This window comes from Balaenoptera musculus, chromosome 16 (assembly GCF_009873245.2).
Source record: "Balaenoptera musculus isolate JJ_BM4_2016_0621 chromosome 16, mBalMus1.pri.v3, whole genome shotgun sequence".
Taxonomy (NCBI): Eukaryota; Metazoa; Chordata; class Mammalia; order Artiodactyla; family Balaenopteridae; genus Balaenoptera; species Balaenoptera musculus.
In genome coordinates, this window is record NC_045800.1 from 64032901 (window position 1) to 64055211 (window position 22311).

The window sequence follows — 22311 nt, forward strand, 5'->3', positions numbered from 1 at the left end:
ATTGAGACCATAGTTCAGGGGTTATAAACACCAACGCCTAAGAGATTAGCATGTAGGTAATGAGTGACTCAGATTGGGCATGGGACAAGAGGGAGTGGTGGGGACTGTGGCCCCTGGTACATGCCCTACTCAGCTTCTGCCAGACGTGCCACGGGTTTGTTCTGATAGTTTTGTTCAATTGAAGCTGGAAAGGTGGATATTTATGTGAATTTTATCCATTTTTACTTAATTTTTATTTTAATCTGGAAGCCAATAGAACACATTTTGCAAGCTAGACTTAGCCTGTGGGCCACCAGTTGGGAGAATCTCCCATAAAATATTAGAGCTGTCACTGCCATCTCACCTCACGGGTGGAGAAGGAAGGTCAGGGCGAGAAGGCACTTGTCCAGGCTGTCAGAGCCGTACACCCAGGTCACCCACCCTGCAGCCAGGGCTACCTTTCCAGGCCACCTGCATGAGCTCAAGGGCCTGGAGAAGACTTGACATGGCAGTGCCTTGTGGGATAAGTAAGTAAGCCGTCTCCAGGGACACAGCAGCGAGTGTTGGAGAAACACACTTAGGGCCCCTGGATTCGTGATGCAGCATGGTACCCTTCAATCAGAAGTCTGTTGAAGAATGCCGTTTGAACCCCCTCCTGTGCTCTGGTGGCTCCTGGCTCCCCCCACGCCACCTCCGATTACAAAGGCAAGGCTGCCATGTGCCCAGTAATTGGATTTCACAGAGGCAGCCGTGGACGAGGTTGGTGACCAGGCAGGGAGGGGCTGGAGCTGAGAGACCCACCTGGCTCTGGACCCCAGCCTTTGTTGTGGTTTCTCTTTCAAGTAAAAAAACCCTCTCCTTTTATGTGTGAAGAGGAGACTTGAATAGGCTGTGCTGGGCTCCGCACTGCCTGCTAGCGTCGTCTTCTGGATTCTTGACAGAGCGGGTGGGCTGCCTTGGTGCTGGGGAGAGAGCCACCTGCTTGCTCCCTGCCTGCCAAGTTGTCTCCTGTGGGTACCCTGGGGACTTTCTGCTGCTGGGGTCACAGCCGCCTCAGAGTTGGGTGGTCTTTAAATGATTACATCCCCTTGATATCCTTCACCCGTCTTATGGCGGGAAAAATGGAATCTGTCGAAAGGGCACATCGGTTCTGCGGAGAGTGGATCCTGAGGTCTGGCTGTGGCTCCTCTGGCCCCTCTCCTCCTGTGTTCCCATCTCCCCACTTCCTCCAGATGCAAGTCATTCAGCTCTTCCTATTGAGTGTGTCCTGGGCCTGCCAGGCCAGAGGTGTGTAAGACACACCTGCAGAAATAGACAAAGACCACCCAAATGAGAACCAGCAGAGGCTGTTTATTCAGAGTTTGCTCTAGCCAGGGAGTCAGCCACTGTCACTTGCATTTGGCAGAGACTCAAAGGCAGGCAGAGGAATGGGAAAGCTTCATAGTGGATGAAAGGGAGAAGGCTTCAGGTGGGCCTGATGGCAGGCTATTGGCCTGGGGAAGCTGGAGGCGGGCGGGCCAGCCAGCAGCAGGGCGTCCTATGGGATTGGTTAGGATGCACATCTGGCTGTCTCTGGTTGGTCCTGAGTGGGATGTTGGGACAAAAATTTAGGGAAACTGTCAGTTAGTAATCAAGTCCCAGCCATTTGGGGCCAACTGTTACAGGGGGTATTCTTTGGCTTCCAGGATTTTTGATGGAGATAGTAGTCTGACTTCCTACAAGCCTGACTTACAGAAGACTAGCTTCCTGGGCTGGCTGCTTTACTAATGGTTTGTTTTCTTGGGCAGGATGCTTCAGGTTATGAGTCCCAGTTCTATTTTTATACTTGGTCTGGCCATCGTCTGTGTGTATATTCAGTCTCTCACAGCCTGCCTTTCAACTCAATTCATTAGTTCATCCTGAGCGTCTGTTTAGGCCCGGCGTGAGCATGAACAGGTAATAACAGGAAAGCCCAAATTCGCTGGGCACTTAGCCCCCCGCCAGCTCCACACTGAGGGTTTTACACACGTCATCTCATCTAATCCTCATAGCACCGACGTCTGGGAAGGATAAGGAAACCAAGACCTAGACCTGGTCCTTGAGGAGCCAACAGTCTCTCAGGGAGGCAGGTGTAGGAGCAGACAGCCACTTTATAATGTGAGGGCACATTTACTCAAAGTCTGGTGACTCTGTGAGGTCAGTCCTCTTACTATCTTTGTTTTACATGAGGAAACTGCAGCACAGAGAGCTTAAGTAACTTGCCTGAGGTCACACAGTGAGAGAGAATAGGGTCAGGACTGTGGGTCCAGATCCAGAGCTCCTTTATAAACTACTAATGGGAGTGAAGTGTACGCACACTTTTGCAACTTGCCCCTTTTACTTAGCAATATATTTTAGGAACTGGTTCACCTTGGTAGAGTGAGAGCCACTTATCCTTTTCATGGGGGCAGAATGGCTAACACTTCATTTTAGTCTGTCCCAGACTCCTCGGTTAGAAGAGTTTTCTCACCCCTTCCCTCTGTCCACCCAAGGAGTGGATGTGGCTTTCGGAAACTTCACTTCTTTCCCCTCTGTTCCCCGTGGGCAGCAACTGTCTCTGTGTGAAGAGCCTGCAGTGCTGAGTATGGGCCACTTGAAGGACAATTATTGTTCCACGTGACCCACTGACTCTGCCCTGCAGGAGGGCCCTTGCAGGTGGGAAAGTAATTGCTCATTGATGCAGTGTCGCAGCCAAGGTGCTGATTGACCCTCAGTGGGCAGGTATTTTTGGAGTTGGCACATTCCTTTGCTACCAGGCTGCGTAATTACTGCAGGCCAGCCTCATCTGTCCCTTAATGTAATCAGCTGGCCTTGTCTCTCCGCTGGGGTCAGTCTGAGGCCTCTGAGTCAGCCCTGACAATTGTCCAAGATAAGGATGATGAGGAAGTAATAAGGGGAACTTGGGGAAGGAGAGATCCATTTAGCAGACTCCAGAAACCACAGTTCAGAAGGGATAATAAATAAGGGGATGTCATGCCTGGCTGCTGTCAGGCTGGGGACAGTCCTGGGAGTGGGATGGAGTAAGGTCTTCTCCCAGAGACCCTGTCCTTCCTGGGAGCCTAGGTTGTTTGACTCTGAACCTTGGTGTAAGAGGGCAGGAAGAAACATCTGGAGCTCCCCTAATACAGCCACACACACCCCCCTCTGCCCTGCGACAAGAGGGCAGTGAGACCCTGGGCATAATTGTGAAAGTCTGATTGACTTTCCTCCAAGCCATATGTCCCAGCGGCATCTACCTTCTCTTATTTTATCTTTTGATTCCTGCCTTTAATGATAGCTTTCAGGTTTTTTTTCCACAAAAAGCTCCATAATCCAGTAATTAAGTCTCATAGATCTTGTACCCCTCTAACAGAAACAGTGCTTTTACTTTTCAAAGATTATCCTTTTCGTGTTCAAGCATAGGGCTGAGCGTGTAGTGGGTGCTTAATACATATCTGTATCGTGCAGCACGTCCTGCTTTTCACGACACTCTCAACTCATTCTCACAGCCCTGCTGTAAATGGGCAGGGAGGACCTTCTCATGGAGGCTGTCCAGGGAGAGGATGGGCCCAAGGACACATGGTGAGTTAGTTAGATCAGAACCAGGTCGTCCTGGTTTTTCCCCCATCATTCATTCACCACTAAATAAGCAGGGATTTGCTGAGTATCTACCCTGAGGACAGGTGCTGCAGGGATTAGAGGTGCAAAACTGGAAAAAGCAGGTGGCCGGAATGGCCCACTTCTCTTGGGGAGGCTGGCTGGGGTTCACATCCTGGTTTGGAGGTTGGGAGAGGAAGGTCAGATTAACTGGGGGAGAGGCTGGGGTTTGTGTGACCTTAGGCAAGTTATTTCATCTCTCTGTAAATTGGAGGTAGTGGGTTATAGTAAAATTAAAATGATGATTGCGTGTAAACTCCAGAGAACAAGCACCTGGAGCATAGTGCCGCTCATTAGATGTTAGCCATTATTATTCATCTTTGGTCTAAGCCCCAGACCCAGCGCGGCTGGGTATCAGTTGACACTGCCTTTCCAGAGCAGATCTGGGCTCCCTTTGAAGCTCAGTAATGGAAAGCTCTCCCTTCCTTCCCAATTTCAACACGGCCCCTCTGATTACCCTAATGCAGTCAAGGAGCTGAACACCAAGGGTGCAAGCCTTGCCTGCCCAGCCATGACTCCCTCTGCGCCTTTTGCTTCTCAGAAGTGCTTCTGAGCTGGGGAAGAGGCCGCCTTTCAGGCAGGTTCAGCTCCTCCTCCTTGCAGCTGAGCATCTCCTTAGAGCCTGCTGCTGAAGAAGGGCTGGACTTCCGAGAGCAGCCTTCCCTGGGAAACGAGATGCTGGGCAGGGGCGTGATTTTGTATCCGCAAGTCTCAATCTTGAGAGTAGTGATCTCCAGAGAAGGATACACAAAGCAATGACTTGGAAAGCTGCCTCAGCTTTACTGAGTAAAAAAAGCAGTTCTCAAAAGAGTATATAGTCTATGATTCCATTTGTTTTTTAAAAACAATATCCGTCCATCCATCCATCCATAAGCATGTACATAGAAAAATATAGAAGAATGAATACCAAACAACAATGGTCCTGGGGGGGAAGACACGCAGGATTTTCATTTTCCTGTGTTCCATATTTTTGTGATGTCTCTGTTTTTACAGTGAGCATGCATTGCTTTTATAAGTAGAAAATGCATTTAAAGTGAAACAAACTGCATCAGTCAGGATAGGCCAGTTTTACATTAGGAACAAATAATTTCAAATCTCAGTGGCTTCACAAAACAAAATCTTGTATTTACAGTTGGGATAGCATTGGGTTTCTGTTATGGTTATTGGCACTGTTCACGTGCCTGAGGGCTAGGCGACCTGCTGCCTTCAGTGGTGATGGAGGACTGGACCTGAATTTTCTCAAGAAGATAACTCAGCACAAACAAGGCCCAGGAGGGCTATGCACAGAGTGGGGAAAATATTAAATCAGTGAAAACAAAAATCTCCCTTGGTGATAACAAATTTCGGCAAGAGCATCTAATTTTAAGCAGCGCATCTTTCTGAAGCTTCTCCAAGACAAACCAGCTGCAAACATTGTCCATGGTAGCTAGCTGAGCAGCCTTGTGTGTGTCAGGGTGTGGAGAATCAGTAAGTGGCATGGATAAAATTGCGGACCCGGGAGCCACACTGGCCTGAGGTCAGAACCTGGCTCTGCCATTTCTAATGTCCTGATCTGTAAAATGGGATCCATTCTACGCAACTTCAGTGGGTCACCGTAAGGATTAAGTTGAGGTAAAACATGGTTAAACACTGAAAAGAGGGTACTAGCGTGTGGTGAGTGCTCAAGAGGGTTTGCTCTCTCTGTCTTTCTGTAGCAGGTCCCCCGTGTAGTCGTGTCCAGACCCTGCCTGCTCCTCCCGAGAACACTGACCTGAGGAATCCAGACAGAGCTTGTCAGGAGGATCCATTGTACTTTTGGGATGGACCACCTAGTGAGCAAATAGTCTGTAATGTGATAGGAGTGAAAGTTGCCCTTTTCCAGAATGGGGTCCAACCAGATGGAATCAAGCCGGAAAGTCATGAGGGGCAAAAGAGCTCCGGAAGAAGAGTCCGCTGTTCAGAGTGGTTCTTGAGCAAATACTTCTGGAGCAGGAATGCCTTGTTTGGCTTGGACTTTTAATTAACCTCACTGGGTGAGGGAGCAGTCTTGGCTTTCTGACACCTGGGGTGTCAGAAGGTAGTGAGTTGACGCTGGTTTGTAAAGCTTGGAAGATTAAGTCTCCCATGGGTCCGTCAGGCTCTGAGCCTGGGCAGAAAGGGTCCCTGCCCTCCTGCTTCTCCCTCAACCCTGAGAGGAGTGGATGTGATCATACAAAAGCCTCGGGATAATGTTCATTGTAGCCTCACACAGGGGCAGGAGATTTGCAGAGCCTTTGAGTCATGAATGCAGCAAGACAGAGACATATAGAAAAGCTACTGAACAGCAGGGAAAGAAACCTGGGAGGCCACACTGAGCTTTCATTAAAATGATAGCAGTTAGATGAAAAGCTTTTCGGTTTCCCAACTGTGGAGATGCCCCCCGGCTGATTCCAGGCACATCTCCCCAGCAAGATGTGCAGACTGGGCTTCACATGGAAGTGTTTTCGGCCTCCCCCAGAGACTCTGCTTCCTGAAGGTTCCACCCAGCCCTGCCCTGATGTTGGTGTCTGGATGGACCCCTCCCCAGCCCCACTTTCCTGAGGAAATGGGACTGTCATTCCATTCCCCACTTCCCTCCCTTATCTGTGAATCTCAGGGAACATGGGGAACTGCTAGGTGCGCGTGCCCTGGGGCAGGTTACTTGACCTCTGTGAGCCTCAGTGCTCTCATCCATAAATTGGGAGAGAAATTTGTTGGGAGGATTATATGAGATTTCATGAACGACTAATACATTGCCTGGGACATAGCATCACTCGTTAAATATTCACACCTGCCTCTCCTGTTGCCTCTGTCACCAGCCCCTTTGTCCCATGTTTTGTGACCAGCATCGAGTCATCCAGGTCATCCCAATCCTGGCTTCCCTGCCACCTGGTGGTGTGATCTTGGGCAAATTGCTTAACCTCTCTGAGCCACCATTTCTGGTTCTGTCAAATGGAGCAGAATAAGACAAATCTTGCAGAGCTGTTCTGAGGATCAGATGAGACACTTAGCATCAGCTCCTGGCAGTGTGTGGGACTCAGAGTAGGCCCCCCCAAAAAGAAAAAGAGAGCTCTTGTTACTACTTCTTTATGGGGTGCAGAACCATGCAGGAGTCCAGCAAGATGATGTTGTGTGACTTCTCCTGTGATGTGTCTCTTTGCTCGAGATCATCCCAGAGGACGTTCCAGGGCAGCCAAGGCACAGACCCAGGTGTGAGTGCTGGACCTGCAGGAGCAGAGAGCTGCAGGGGCCTGAGCACAAAGGGCCTTGATTGCCTAGGGAGGAGGCCTTGGGGAGCCACTGAAGGTTTGTGAGCTCAGGGCTGCGCTCATGAGGTTAAATAGGTCCCACTGTGCAGCGTTGATTGGAGAGGGGCTGGAGGCAGGAAGCCAGGGAGGAGGCTGCCAGAGTGGTCCAGGTCAGAGGGACCACTTCTGTCCTAAGGCTGTGTTTGGGGGGAACAAAATCGAGAGGCAAGCCTGATTGAGCTGCAGTAAGGAAAGCCTCTCTGGTCATTCTGGATGCCTCAGTTCAAGGATGTGATGGTCCCTAAACCAGCCTTAGGAATGACCCCAGATGTGCCACCCTGAGCAGGGGTGAGCGACCTCTGCTGGGCAGAGCCTTCCATTCGAAAGCCAACAGCAGGGAGCCCAGCTGGAATGATGGGTGGCAGTGGTAGGGGTTACCCCTCCTTTTGCATTAATATGGAGTTCGCCCCTTGGGGGGCTTCCTTCCTTGCCGCCTTCCTGGCCCAGGAGGCCAGCAGTCACTGTGGCCTCTGGGTTGCTCCCCTTCCCCCTCTCCTTACTCTTCCTCCCCACCTGGCAGAGCTCCACCTGGAAGGGAACTTCCTGCAGGACCTCCCCAACGAGGTCAGCACCCTACGGCACCTCAAGGCCATCGACCTGTCCCGGAACCAGTTCCACGACTTCCCTGAGCAGCTCACCACCCTGCCTGCGCTGGAGACCATCAATCTGGAGGAGAACGAGATCGTGGGTGAGTGGACCCAGCCCACCAGGCCCCTCACCTCCCTGTATCTGCAGAGCCTCCCCTGAGCTCCCTTTCCTGAGTGAGGTTCACAGGGCCTCACAGGGCACAAGGCGTGGGCCTCTGGACTCAGAGTTTCATAGACAAGAGCGCAAGGTTGTGCTTTCTGGTCTGAGATTCCCGAGTACAGGGCACTGAGCCTAGGAAGGTAACCATTACGAGGCCCTGCCACCTGCCGGGGGCCAGGTCAGACACTTGCTTTCACCTGGCAGGTAGGAGGTCTTGGCTTTCCCCACAGCGAGCCCTGAACTGGCTGGGCCACCTTGTGCCACAGGCTCTCCCTCTCGCGTCGCCATCTGCCGGCCTCAGCTGCCTCTGCGACCCTTCAGCTGGGACCCTCTATGCATTGACTCCTGGCAGAGTCCCCGACTCTCCCTCCCTGGCGTCACAGTGAGCTCTTTGCCATTATTAAGCAGGAGCCACTAGGCAAAGGTGTTCAGAACAGTGTCTCTGTGCCTTCCAGTACAGATATGCTCCCCCCAGGGAACCAGAGGGTCTTCCCGTCTGGGTTGGAGACGTGCCTCCTGCAAACAGCAGATCCCAGCGAGCTGGGTTCCTCTGAGGTGGAGGAGGGGTTCCTTTCTTCCTTTTGTAGCAGTTACACGCCTGTGGTCTCATCAGGACCTGAGCACCTCTGCAGCTGCTGTCTGACCTCCCCAGAGAGAGCCCGGCACTCACAGGGTCCTTTTGCGCTCCTCCTCCTCGGCTCCTTCTGCAGCTGCCTTGGGGGGCTCCGGAAGCCCATCTCCAGCCCCATTTCGTCCTCTCTCACGTTGCCTCTAATGTTGATGGTTAATAATAACCCCCTTCAATTATGCTTTTATTTTCGTAAGCTCTTTCACAGCCATTATGCCATTTGATTAAAAGGAAGAGGTCTCTAGTGGTTTGGAGCTGCTTGATGAAGAGCAGCCTGCCTTGTGCGCCGGCGAGCGTCCCTTCTATCGGGGCTGCTGCCTGCAGGGCCCTGGGCCTGGCTGAGTGGGAGGTGGGACCAGCTAAGCTCTGAACTTCTGGGTCCATCCTTTTAGAGATGAGTAAACTGAGGCTCAGGGAGGTTATGAGAGAGCATCGGGTGGCACAGTGAGACCACAGAAGTGCCAGGATAAGAATACATGATTCTAAAACTCAGCCCTGTGCCTGGAGTGGGGTTCCCTTGCCTGGCCTCTGGGAAGGCCCTGGGGGTGGGCTCTGGGTCAGTCTTGCCTCCCAAGACCAGGATCACTGAGTGGCTGGCCCCTGCGTTGGCCCGCCTGGTCACTTGGGCCCTTGTTCTGTCTTTAAGCGGAAGGAGCATGCCCAGAAGTGCCTTTTCACTGCGCAGTTCTTCCTCCTGTGCTGTCCTGACCACCCGGGGTCTCGCCCTGAGCTCTTCATTCGCAGCCAGGCTCTCCTTGCTGGGCCCTTCCTCCTCCGCCTCTTGTTCTTTGAGGCCATTCCTGATGCCTCCACCTCCTTCTGCTGCTTATCTAAATGGGGCAGTAACCAAGCAGGGGCTACTTCAGGCTGATACCAAGACCAGAGCTGGGTGGGTAGCTGCAGGCAGGCAGGTCAGGACAAGTATTGGCCATTGGCTTCCCCACTTCCTAACTGCAGCTTTGAAAGACTCACATCCCCTTCTCTGAGCTTCAGCTCTTCTCAGCTTTCAAATGGAGGTTCTCCCCACCCTCCCCAACCCCCCACCCCAGAAGGTGGCTTCCCCGCACCCCCAGCCGGGGAACTGGGTGAGTGGTCTATGCTGGCTGCAGTATAAGAGGTGACTCTCCCCAAAGTGGGAAGTACAGGGTGGCACAGATTCCCTCATCTTTCCCCTCCCACAAGGCTGACAACACTCCTTAGCAGCAACAGCTCCCAGAGCAGAGACTGGCTGTTTTGACTTCTTCTTTTGTACACGTATCTCTACCTTTCTGCAGAGTGACAGTAATAACTCTACACATGGAAGCATCTTACAGCTTACCAAGAGTGCTCGTGTGCAGGCCCAAGGCAACAGGGTGATCATCCCATTTGATAGATGTAGAGACTGAGGCACTAAGACATTCCCCCAGCCTTCATGGTCAAGTGTCTGTTGCACACCTGGCCAGGTAAAAGAGACATCAGCCACTGGGCTGTGTGTCTCAGTCAGTTCAGTCTGTGACAGAGCCCCCTGCTGCCAAGCCTGGGCCAGGCCTGGGGGACATGGAGATGTCGGGGACTGCCCCTGCCTCTAGTTTTCCCCAAGTGTCCAGCGGCTCCTCGAGGTGCTTGGCTGACCCCAGGGCCTGCTCCATTGCAGGATGCCTGGGTGCTCTCCCCCAGCCAGGTGGAAAGAGGGGCACACGGCGGCAGCTATTGTTCCCTTGCAGGAGGGTCCTCACTTTTATTTTCTACCTGTCTCCCGTCCATCCTAGTTACCTGGATGGCTTTCTAACTCCCAAACCAGTGGAAGGCTGGGCCACAGCCTTCGCAGCCCAATTGGAGGGAAGGGAGCCGTAGTCACAGTGAAGAAGGTGAGGGCTGAAAAGTCCTTCATTATGGAAATAGCTTTGCACTCTTCACCAGTTGTAGCCGATCTCCTGCAGGAGCTCATTGGGATAATTGTAGTTGGAGCTTAGGATGCCTTAAGAGTGGCTTATTTTTCCCCTTTAGAGCCCTCAGAGAGGATTGGAAAATTTTTTAAAAATCGTTTTTTAAAGAAATAAATTGGAGATGCATGAGTTGCCTTAAAGCTTTAGTTCAGTAAGTAGAGAACAAGCAGCTCTGAAGCAAGCCCCCAGGTGCATCCGAAGGAGCCTCTGAAGGGACCTGCTCAAAAGGTGCCTCCAGCCTGGCCTCAGGAAGGCCTGGAAGTTGCCGAGGGCGGCAGCAGCATCTTGTTTCTGAACAGTGCCGCTGCCCAGTCTTCCTCCACTCTCTGGACCACGATGCAGGGAGAGGAGAGAGGGCTCCGGTCCATGGAGGGGAGAAGGCACAGGACCTCATCAGGGTATGCAGGCTGGGAGAGGCAGGGACACTGCCCTCTGTTTTCTGGTCCAACCGCCGGTGGGCAGGGTGGGGAGGGTGCCCGTCCTTGGTGCTCACCAGTAGCTGAATGCCCTCAGGTCGAGGATCTGGGTTAGCACGTGGCGGCCTCGTGGCTGCCGCCGTGTACGGACAGTCCTCCAGCCCGTGTGTGTGATGTGGCCTCCCTGTGCTCTCACCTCTGAAGCCACCCTGCTCCCCACCCCCACCCAGCATGAGCGTGGTGTCTGCATACAGCGGGCGCGCAGTTGGTCGGGAGCGCAGTACAGAGCGGGAATTCCAAAGGCTCCAAGACCCTCCGAAATGACTGACACATAATAGGGCAGGTTGTTTCGAGTTGCCAGCTATGACCCACTAATAAGTTGTGAAACCAGCGTGTGCTGGAGTACATCACCTGTAGCATGGTACATACTGCTTTGTGACTTTTTATTTTAGTTTTGCTATGTACCCACACAGATATAGGTACTGGGTCATGCTGTAAAATGTTTTTTTTTTTTCTTTTTTTTTTTTGGCCTCACCATGCAGCTTGCGGGATCTTAGTTCCCTGATCAGGGATCAAACCCACACCCTCGGCAGTGAAAGCGCAGAGTCCTAACCACTGGACCGCCAGGGAATTCCTAAAATGAATTTCTTACAGTGAGTCATGATGAAAAAATATTGAAAGCCGCTTCCATGAGTTTTCCCACAGAGACTTGGGGTCTGTGCTCAGCCAGCCAGCTCCCTGTCCTTCAGCTCTCACCCCTCAACTACGCTGCACTCTTCCCTCCTCTCATCTCCACCCGCGTCTCTGTCCATCGTGGTCGCCACCACTGCATCCTCAGGGTGACTGGATGGTGAGGGTGTCGTGAGGATGGGCAGTGATGCCTCGGCTAAGGGGATGAGCTCTCCTCTCACCCGAGTGTGGAGCCAGGTAGATGACAGGTTCAATGCCGTCTGACTCTTTACCTCCACCCCATCCCACCTCAGCCACCCTGCACGGCCAAGCTCTCAGTCCAGAAGTCCTGCCTCATGTCTTAACCATTTTCTCTGCCTTTGTCCTAACCCCCTGAGTCTGTAGGTCTGGGCCTGGTACAGATGAACAGGAAGTGGTGCAGGTCACAGGCCTCTCCTCCACCACGCCCCCCCCCCGCCAAGCTGGGCCCTGGCACACACATAGCAAGTGCCCCCATCCAGATGGGAGGCTTTCTGGGTCCCTGGGGACAAACCTGCCAGGCACTTCCGAGAGGGAGAAAAGGGTTTGTAGCTTAGAGTACTTATTCTGACAACAGTAACTTACAAGTTTCTGGGATATGGGATGGTCCTTATATTTTCCAAACCAGAAGGAGCCTCTGGTATACGGAAGCTTCTGAGTGTGTATAAACAAGACTGCTTGGGGAGAGAGAGTCTCTGCAGAAATAGGGGCGACAGAGATGAATGAGATGCAGGCCCTGATCTTAAAGCTGCTTACAGGCTGTAGGGAAAGTCTGAGTGGGAGCGGAGAGTAAGCTACAAGGTAAGACAAGGTCAGAAGTGCTGAGGAGCCAGGGGAAGGCTCCCAGGCAGAGGGTGGCTGTCCACGTGTCCTTGAGAGGTGGGGTTCCCCAGAGCGCCCTGGAAAGGCTTTGCAGGAGGTAGAAGCATTTAGTCTGTGAGTGGTGACGTGGGCAGAAGATGGGTCACCCATCCTGTTAAAACCAGGGAGACAGTTCTTTACCCCAGCAGCCGTCACACAGGCCTTGAAGGTGGGTGCGGGAGCAGCGTTCACTCCTAAGACCTTAACAATTACTCGATGCTGCAGAGCAGTTCAACACGTTCCTGGAACACGTGGGGTGAAGGGGAGACCGAGTACTGATATTTCGGAGACTTCATTTTGCTTAAGCAGGAGACTGTTTTGGTTAAGCTAGAATTTAACTTTCCGTCACCCTCAATTCGCTGGGTTTTTTACCCCGTGCAACCACTGTTCCAGAAAGAGCGAGAGATCATAGGGAAACAAAAGCTTGTTAAGAATTTAACAAATAGAGCAATAGCACTCTTAAAAGGAAAAGTACAGGTATCCCCTGCTTTTCGAAAGTTTGCTTTACACCACTTCACTTTTACGAAAGACCTGCACTGGTACCTGTTTTCACTAATCAAGGAAATCCGAAGAGGATTTTCACTTTTATGAAAAAAATAGGAAAAGCGCAAATCGCATTCAGCGTTTATTTTGCAGCGAGTGTTAACAGAGGAAGTTTGTGCCCCGAGCAGAGAGAGTGGCCCTGCCAAGCTCCTTCCCCAGAACCACATCTCAGCATCAAGCCGCCATGTGCTTTATCTCAGTTTATTTTGTGTGTCCGTTAATAAGATGTGTCCTAAGGTAATTGCTTCTTCACTTTATGCCATTTCTGCTTACGAAAGCTTTTATACGAATGCTCTACTTTCAGATAGCGGGGGACATCTGTACCTGTATCACGTAGGGATGCTTTGGGCTGCATTTACTTAATTCTGTGTTCACACAGTTTCACTTCTTACTGTCAAGGCCAATAGTTCTCAGAGTGGGGGGGTCCCAGGACCAGCAGCATCATCTGAGAACTTGTTAGAAATACATATTCTTAGGCCCCTCCCCAGACCTCCTCAATCAGAAACTGGGGGAGTGGGGGCAGACAGCAATTTGTGCATCTTTTTTTTTTTTGGCCGTGCCTCTTGGCTTATGGGATCTCAGTTCCGGACCAGGGACTGAACCCGGGCCACGGCAGTGAAAGCACCGAGTCCTAACCACTGGGCCACCAGGGAATTCCCTAGCAGTTAGTTTTAATAAGTTCCCCCCCCAGGTGATGCGGATGCATGCTGAAGTTCGAGAACCCCTGTCGAGGCTCTGGCTTCTCAAAGTGTCATCCACAGACCAGCAATAGTGCGGGCATCACCTGGGAACCTGTTAGAAATTCAGAACCTCAGGCTCCACCTCCAACCTCCTGAAAATCAGAACCTGTACCTGAGCAAGACCCCCAAATGCTTTCTATGCACAGCAGGGCCTGAGAAGCGCAGGGCCTTTTCCTAAAGCACCAGGTGCCACCTCCGGGCAGCTGACTGTGCTAATGGCCGCACCGTCCTCCCAAGCACAACTGCTCCTTAAGCCTCACAAATTCCTCAGGGTACCCAAGGTTTCCACAAAGTACAGGACCCTTGTCCCCTGGGCTACAAGGATGGTTTGGGGGCACTGTGGAGACTTAGAGGGAGCACACCTGGCCCAAGGGGGCACCTGCACCCCTGCCACAGCCCAGTGTATCACTGGGGGCCCAGGCCCTGTTTCACAGCAACTTCTCCCTTCTCTGGGCAGGCGGGGGAGGGGCAGATCCCTCCAGGGAGCCACAGCTTCACTCTGGTCTCCATCAATAGAAGAGATTCTCCAGGATATCCTCCCTTAGCCTGGGGCACAAATGCCCACTAGGACCTCAGGATCGCCCTTCCATGACATTGACATCACTGTTCCACCCTGTTTCACAGACTAAATCGATCAGCATCATAGGGGCAGAGAGATGTGGCTTTATTTCACTTTGGGGCTCTACCAAGCTGCCCCTTAGTGAGAGGTTCTGCAGGCTGTCTTTGCTCTTGGAACTCTCCTGTGGCTGGGGGCATGAGCCACAAGCACTGAGTACCAAGTGCTGAGTGAGTGGTACACGAGGAAGCTGGGCTGGGGAGGGCTTCCCGGGGAGCGGGAGTGAGCGGGACCTGGTCCTATTGTTCCGCATCACACCCCCTCTGTGCCTCTGGGCGGGGGGGACAGGAGGAGAGTTCTTTCACTGGAGCCCAGAAAATAGTTTTTAAACAGAGGAAACCCTAGGAAAGCAGAAGTGGAAATAATGCTGTATTTGATCTGAAAAGATAAAATCGCACAGACTTCAAAACCTAACAGCTATGGCTGCTTGACACTGCTCCTCTGTAATCGTCTCATTTAATCTGCTCAGGCCTCTCTTCTGGATAGGGGGCGTTACCTCCACTTGACGGCTAAGAGAGAGGCTCAGAGAGATTAAGCAGACGGCACAGGGGCCTGGTGGAGGCAGGATTTGAACCCAGGTCTTTGGCACGCCTGGGCCCACGTGTCTTTGGTGTTCCGGAGCCTGCCATGTCTTCATGTGACGGGAGAGGAGGGTGTGGATGGCGCCTGGGGCAGCAGGTTGGGTGCCACACGTCTGGTAGCACCAGTAAGCTACTGGCCAGGTCACAAGGGCAGAGTTTTCTTACACTGGCCTCGCTCAGCCCTGGCAGGAGCCCTGCGGTTGCAGAGAAAGGAGCTCTCCCTGTGAGCGGCCTTTTAGCTGGTATTTACAAGGGGCTGATTGGCAAGCACAATTCCTGTAGCTCCCTGCCTGCCAGAGAAGGCTGTTAGCCCCAAGACAGGTCAAAGCAGAGAAGGTCTGGGAAGACAATGTCAAACCCCTGACACATTCTTCCTGCCCATCTTGGGCTCCAAGCCCATCTGGGGGGAAATGGATGGATCCCTGGACATTGGGTTTGAATTACCTCCACCACCACCCCCACCCCGTCCCGAGCACAGCCAGCTGGCGACAGTCTGAGCCTTTCCCTGCCCTCCAAGCGCTGAGTGTCACAGTGCCCAGGGGAAGGTGATTCACCCTCCAAGGTGGCAGCTGCCTGCTTGGCACAGCGGACTCATGCCATCTGCCCAGAACGCCCTTGTCCAGCACCAGCAGAGTGCTGCCCCGTACCCACGGGTAGTGAGCAGTCGGTACAGGCATTGATTGTGAAGCCATCACTAGACACAGTGTAGGAGCGCTTGCTGGCTGTGGAGCCACTTGAGGGAGAGGTTAGGAGTGAGCAAACAGTCTTCAACAGCAATTAGTGCAAATTAGACATGGTCCCCAGACATGGAGGGGAGGGAAGCTCCTGTTGCAGCTCCTGCCCACATGCGTCTGCCAGAAGGGAAGTAGCAAACCGGGTCTCTGGGCAGAAGACATTTCACACGCTTGGTCTCTGTCCAAATGGCATTCTCTGTGCCAGCCACTGAGTGGTAAAACCTTGATTACCCACAGAACCTCCAGTTCTCCAGGGTGCTGGTAGCACTCTGCTGGTAGCACACAGGTGAACAGCAGGAAAAGTTCTTCGACATTTGCTTAAAACAAAATACTTTCTTGCTCCCTTAGACAAGCCAGTCTAAGGGACTGTCTGTCCCTGTCTCTGTCCAGAGTGCTGGAGAGCAGCCCAGATGCTCTGACTCTCAAAGCTCAGCCTTGCCAGGGCCTTATTCAGGAAGTAAGAGGCTCGCAGGGTCACGAACACGGATTTAGGCATTTGGGAAATGTTCATTCGACAGTTGTCATTTTTTGATTGAGCAGCTTGCTGTGCGCTAGGCGCTGTGCTGGAGATGGAGATGGACAAAGCCCGCTCCCTGTTCTCACGGGGCTCATGTCATGGTCAGTTACACTAGCTGATACTTAGTGGCCATTTATTTCATATCTGGATCTTCTCTAACCATTTTCAAGTGTGCTCTTATTTAACGCTCACGACAACCTTATGAGGCAGGCACTATTATTCTCCGCAGGTGAGGAAACTGAGGCTCAGGGAAGTTAAGTAACTTGGCCAAGGTCATGCTGCCTGGACAAAACCAGGGTTCCAACCCAGGCAGTCTTGCTCCAGAACCCCAGCTATTGAGGACAGTGCTTTGCATAAGGAGAGACAGTTTTTGCATATAGCTGGAGGGAGATTGAAAGCCACAGGAAAGTTATGGCTGGAGCACGTAACTTTGGTTGGAGGGAAACTTCCTTGGGGTGGAGAGAACAGTGTAAGGTGATGAGGCAGGATTCCCTATGCCACGAATGCAGGCAATCAGCCTAACTCTTTTTTTTTTTTTCTTTTTTTTTTTTTTTTTTTTTTTTTAATTTTATAGCTACTTTTATTTTTATTTATTTATTTATTTTTGGCTGTGCTGGGTCTTCGGTTCGTGCGAGGGCTTTCTCCAGTTGCAGCAAGCGGGGGCCACTCTTCATCGCGGTGCGCGGGCCTTTCACCATCGCGGCCCCTCCCGTTGCGGGGCACAGGCTCCAGATGCGCAGGCTCAGCAGCTGTGGCTCACGGGCCCAGCCGCTCCACGGCATGTGGGATCTTCCCAGACCAGGGCTCGAACCCGTGTCCCCTGCATTAGCAGGCAGATTCTCAACCACTGCGCCACCAGGGAAGCCCCAGCCTAACTCTTGACAGCTCTGCCCCACACAGTGAAGCAGGTGGGCAACATCCTAGGATGGAAGTGCTATATGAGTGTTTTCACCAGATTCTCTCATTAAGCCTCACTGGGAAGACCAGTGGTACTCAAACTAGCTGTGCATTCAGATCATCCGGGAGATTTTAAAAACACCTGTGTCCAGGCCATACCCCATGCCAATTAAGTCAGAATCTCTGATGGCGGGTTTGGGGCTTGATGATTTTTTAAAGCTCCCCGGATGATTCCAATGTGCAGGCAAGATAGAACCATGGAGCTAAACCAGAGCCTTCCATCAACAAGCACATTCCATCCCTGAAGAAGCTGTAGCCTCTTTCATCCTTCTCTCAGTGTCTGTTGCGTGTGTGTACGTGTGTAGCTACATCAGGATGAGAAGAGCAGTCAGCCCAGCCGTGAGAGCTGATGGTTGGCTGGGAGGGTGGCAGAGGTGAGCTCTGTGGACTTGCCTCTTTGCTCAGGGTTCCTCTTTCCCACGGACCCTACTGTCCCCTGGACCCTGGGCACAGTGGCTCTGCTGCCACAGTGCCCACAAACCTCCCACTTGTGATTTCCCTGTAGCACAGCCCGCTCACCTGGCATTTTCAGAAGGAACTTTATCAGTGAGCCAGAGGCAACTGAGAACATGCAGACAGCAAAACAGTGGGCCAGTTCCCAAAGTTCAAGTTTATTCTAAAGAATCCTAGTGTAGGTGGACAGGAGTTGGCCTGAGCTCTGGCACCTTGTGCTCAGGAGCCTGTGGTCCTGCCTGGGCGGGCTACTTGACTTGGCTCACCATTACTGGAGGTGCTTGCTCAAGTTCAGTGACCTCACCTTGGTAGCTTGAAATTGGCCATGGTAGGAATATTTACACCACAAAAAATCAGCAAATGCCACAAATCAGGGATGTTTCCTTCCAGGAAGTGGATTGTTAAACATTAGCCAGCACACCACTTCCTTGCCGGTGTGCTGACCACTCCAACCACTTCCCCTCCACCACCACCTTCCACTCATTTTGTTTCTCAGAAGCTGGTTTCCCTGGTGAGGCCCTACCTAATTCACTCCCATCTGGTGCTTATCTTAGGAGCTTTTCTTCTTATTTTTCCAATTATAACGGAGGTCTTCTTTCTCTGACAATGATCTTAAGCCTGAGTAGAAAGAGTTGTAAAGTTGGTGGCAGCGACCTTAGGTTCCAAGCACGGAGAAGATTTACAAAGGAGCTATTCACGTGTCCGCCCCACCCAGGAGAAGAGCCTGTAGCGGAGGCGATTACTTTTCCATCCCACGTGTCCTTCACCCCTCACTTCCAGACTCTTACTGTACACACAGCAGATGAGGCAGCTCTAGTCTTCCGTGTGAGTGTTATAGACACATACCTCCAGCTGTGAGGGAGGGACCGGCAGACACTTCATGGGAGGCCATGGCAAAACTGCCCTTCTTTCCCGAGGCCCTCCCGGAGTATCTAACTGAAGCAGCTGGAGGAGCAGAGCAGCAGGGGAGGGGGGACTTCAGTGGGGAGGGGCGGTGGGCACAGGGGAGCAAAATGGGGAATCTGACCGGGTAGACAAATGCCAGGCTTGGGCCAGGCAATCCAAGTTACTTACTTGGCTGTCTCCAGAGCAGCCAGTAAGGGGACCGTGTTCTGACCCGGCTTTGACTGCACGTCGGATCCGGGCGGGGGAGTGTGCAGGAGGTGGCGGTGCTGGCAGGTGGCCGCACTGGGAGCCCATGGGCCCACCTTGCTGGCCAGTCTGAGGTGCGGATGAGGAGGAAATCACAGTGGGGGCTTTTCTCCCCCTTTGTTTTTCTTTCCCCACAGCCTGCACTTAAGGTTCATTAATGTATTCCCTAAAACACTCTGTGCTCCCCATCCTCTTGACGGGGTGCCCGCCACACTGTCTGCACCTCCTTGGGGAGCGCCGCATGGTCCCTTCTGCCAGCCCCCGTGGCCCCATGAAGCAGAGGGCCGTTTAAAGGTGGGAGGTGGAGGTTCAGCGGGGTTAGGGGCCTGCCTGAGGTTGCACGACTCCAAGTGGCAGATCCGAGGTCAGGGCCTGGGTCTCTGCCCCATCCACTCCCCCAGCTGGCCTCCCTTTCACCAGAGGACTTAGAACTCCCCGAGCCAAACAGCCTTCCTTGAGGGACTCAGCCTGCAGGACTGTCAAGGGCATGCAGTGTTCTCTGTGCTTCCTGAGCGCAAGGGCTGCTGCTGCTTTCTTCCTGCGTACATCCGCCTGACAACCAGGGCTCGGGCCAGGGCTCTGTGCAGTGGGGGAGCTCGGTCACTGCCCCCCACCCCGGGCTTCTGAAGGGACAGACCCAGCCGTGAGTGTGGCCCGGGAGCCTCCTTGTTACAGGCACAATTCTCTGTCCCGCCAGGTTACCATAGTTTGCCTGCTTGTGTCTTGTGGCATTTCGAGTGGGGCGTGAAGCTCAGCTCAGCTCAGCATCCTTGATCTTCGCTGTTGAGGCACCAGGCACCAAGAGCTGTGTCAAGGCTGATGTCAGGCCAGCCTGAATTCTCGAGCACGAATGTGCCCACAGCCCCCTGGGGAGGCTAAGGCAGCCTCCCACGTGCTGCCCACAGGCCTGAGGCACTAGGGCTGGGGCGCTGCCTCTGCATCTTTACCCAGCACCCCAGGTCCCATTGTAAGGAGGCCTCAGGCTCCACGCTCACTGGTCGGGATCCTTTGGGGATTGGAGGCAGAGAAGCTGAAAAATCCTGAAAAATCCGGCATTCTGGCTGGAAGGAGACCACCTGGATCAGAAGTGAGACAGCCAACCTTGTGTAAACTGTTGTGTTGCACCAGCCTGGGCGGCCAACAGGGCGCCATGATTTGTTTCTAAGCTGCCAAGGAAGCCGGGGAACTGGGGCCCTAGGCCACCAGGTTGGGGAGCCTCTCATCCCAATTCCGGATGGGACCTTAGATGTCATGGGACTCAGCTCCACCCAAAGCAGGAATCAGAAGTCACTGGACTCTGCTGGGTTACCTCTGTGCTGGGAAGCTCACTCAGTACCCCTTACCACTTCCCTGGGCCCAGACCCCTCCTCCTCTCAGCCTCCTTTCAGACCATGGGTACCACGCGTATGATGAATCGTGCTCTGAAGCGATCATTTTTATCATCTTGCCTCTAGCTTGTCCCACTGGCATGAAACAAGTTTTCCAGTCAATAGTGCCAATGATTAGTGAAGGGAGGTCAAGCTGACCTTGGAGAAGTAATTTTCTCTAAATACTTCCCACTCTGATTCTGCTTTTACTGATTATTTTAAGCTTCCACAGACATAGGCAGGAGTCTGGGAGGGCTGTCTGCGGTGGGAAGAGGGTTGGATCCATCTCTCATTGTCTGTAATAGTGAAAGCTGGAAACAAACTAAATGTCTAACAGTAGAAACACGAGCCAAAGTGTGATCCCGCCATTCCATGGACTACCACGTGGCCATAATAATGTCACAGACTTGTAACCTGAAAAGATGTTCACAATGTGTCGTCAAGAAAAGCATGTTATGGCATAGTATCTAGGAGGCCATTTTTGAAACATAGTTGTGTATGCACACACACACACACACACACGCACGCATGTTTAAAAGTTGGTAAGGCCATGTACCTCACATTAACAGTGATTGATTGGTTCTGCGTGGTGAGACGTGGGTGATTTTATTTCTGCTCGTCAATATTTTCTCATTTTCTAAATTGGATTATTGCACTAAAGGGCCAGTAACCTATCACAGCCTTGGCCCACAGAGGCCTGGCCCTGACTGGCAAAGGTGCCCAGAATGGGTCAGGTCAGGGGAAGGGCCCCAACTCTTGAATGTATTGAGGTCAGAGTTGCTTAATCAAGTGGTGTTGGTGGTGGGTCCACTGTGTGCCCAGCCCAGGGTGGTTCTGAGCCTGAAGGAACTTACGATCTAGTTCAGGAGGTGAAATATTCATTCATTTGTTCGTTCACTCATTCATCCAACAAATAGCCATTGAGCACCTGTGAGCACTCTGCCAGGTACTGCACTTCTAGGGTGAACATAGTCCCAGAGTGTGATGCGTGATATGAGTCTTGTATAAAGGGTTATGGGACTTTGGATGCGGACCAGAGGGAGTGACAGAGGAGGGGGCCTTTGAGCTGGAATATGAGGATCCACAGGACATGGGCGAATGGGGATGAAGGCGTGGCCCAGGGGAGAGGGCAGAGCTGGGCTCCTCTTCCTCTCCAGGTGTGCCAAAGCCCAGGGACCTGGCTTCCATTACCACCATGATGCCAATGTGTCTTGTAGCCCTAGGAAGCTTATGTAACCTCTTCAAGCTTCAGTTTCCCCACCCACACAACGCAGATCATTTCACATCCTCCTCTCCACCCTCCAGCCATCTCCTGCTCTTGTCAGGATGCTCTGAGCGTAAATGTTCTCTTTTAAGCTTTATCCAGAAACTCCCGATTGGCCTCTTGGGCTTGTTGCTTGCTAGCTTGGCTGCTCCAGTTTGTTGATTCTGCCAGCTTTGACGCAGTCTGATGGCCCCATTGCTCCTTCCTCTAAGCTGCTCAAGCAACTTTAGCGGTTAAATCAGGGGAAAGAGATACACTTAATCCCCGCCATCACTGTCCTTCAGCAGAGTGGTTTGGGGAACGCTGCAGACCCTGAAGAGGCCAGCTCAGTGAGTGGTACTTGGAAAAGACAGGCTGAGAACTCAGGCAGCGCTGCTGTCTCTAGGCCTGGAGTCACGGGGATTTGCTCCAAGCCTGGGCTGCAGCTGGTCTTCATGCCACGCCCAGCAAACCTCGGCAGGGGCATCACAGGGAGACCCTCCTCCCCATCTCAGGAGCACTGGCCCCTCTGCAGCCCGCAGGCCTCCCTGGCTGAGGGGTGGAGGAGTCACGGAGTCCAGAGAGAGAAAGTCCTTAGCAACCCCTAGTTCTTGCTTGAAGGCAGGCCAGGGTGATCTGACATCACCTAGGGGATAGTGGACGGTGAGGAACCTGATTAGGTATCGAGGGTGGAGGATTCTGGCTAAACCAACTTAGCAGAATTCTTGCTAAAATTGGACAATGAGAGATGAACACTGAAGCACAAAAGTCAGGCCTAGTTGAAAAATCCAGGGGAGCTGGAGCAGAGTTAGAGGATCATTGTCAGCCTGGAGAATCCGAGGCCCAGTTTCCTTATCTGCCAAATGGGTCATTATGAAGAACCACCTAGCACAGGCCCTCAAATATCAGTTCCTAGAAGCAGCCTCCTTTCTTGGGCCCTTTTTTTTTTTCAATTGGCTGTGCCCCGCGGATGTGGGATCTTAGTTCCCCGACCAGGGATGGAACCTGCGTCCCCTGCATCGGAAGTGTGGAGTCTTAACCACTGGACCGCCAGGGAAGTCCCTTGGGCCCATTTTAACAAAGTGTTAACCTCCCTGGGCTTTGATTTCCTCCTGTGTCACATGGGGGTATAATACCCTGTGAAATGACCTGACTTCTTAAGAGCCCAAGGCACGAGGATTTTCT

The 22311-nt window shown here is 52.6% G+C and overlaps 1 protein-coding gene across 2 annotated transcripts in view; it reads left to right on the top strand.

Annotated features, from left to right (window-relative positions):
* Positions 1 to 22311, top strand: part of LRRC20 (leucine rich repeat containing 20) — a 64855-nt gene that overhangs the window by 36542 nt on the left and 6002 nt on the right. Inside the window, exons 4-5 of one of the 2 annotated variants that reach the window (XM_036829502.1) lie at positions 7459 to 7626; positions 8273 to 8444. In XM_036829502.1, the coding sequence (XP_036685397.1) occupies positions 7459 to 7626; positions 8273 to 8328 (224 nt within the window). In that variant the 3' untranslated portion in view covers positions 8329 to 8444. Of the gene's footprint in view, positions 1 to 7458; positions 7627 to 8272; positions 8445 to 22311 lie in introns of those variants that run through there. The other variant, XM_036829501.1, reaches the window with a different exon arrangement.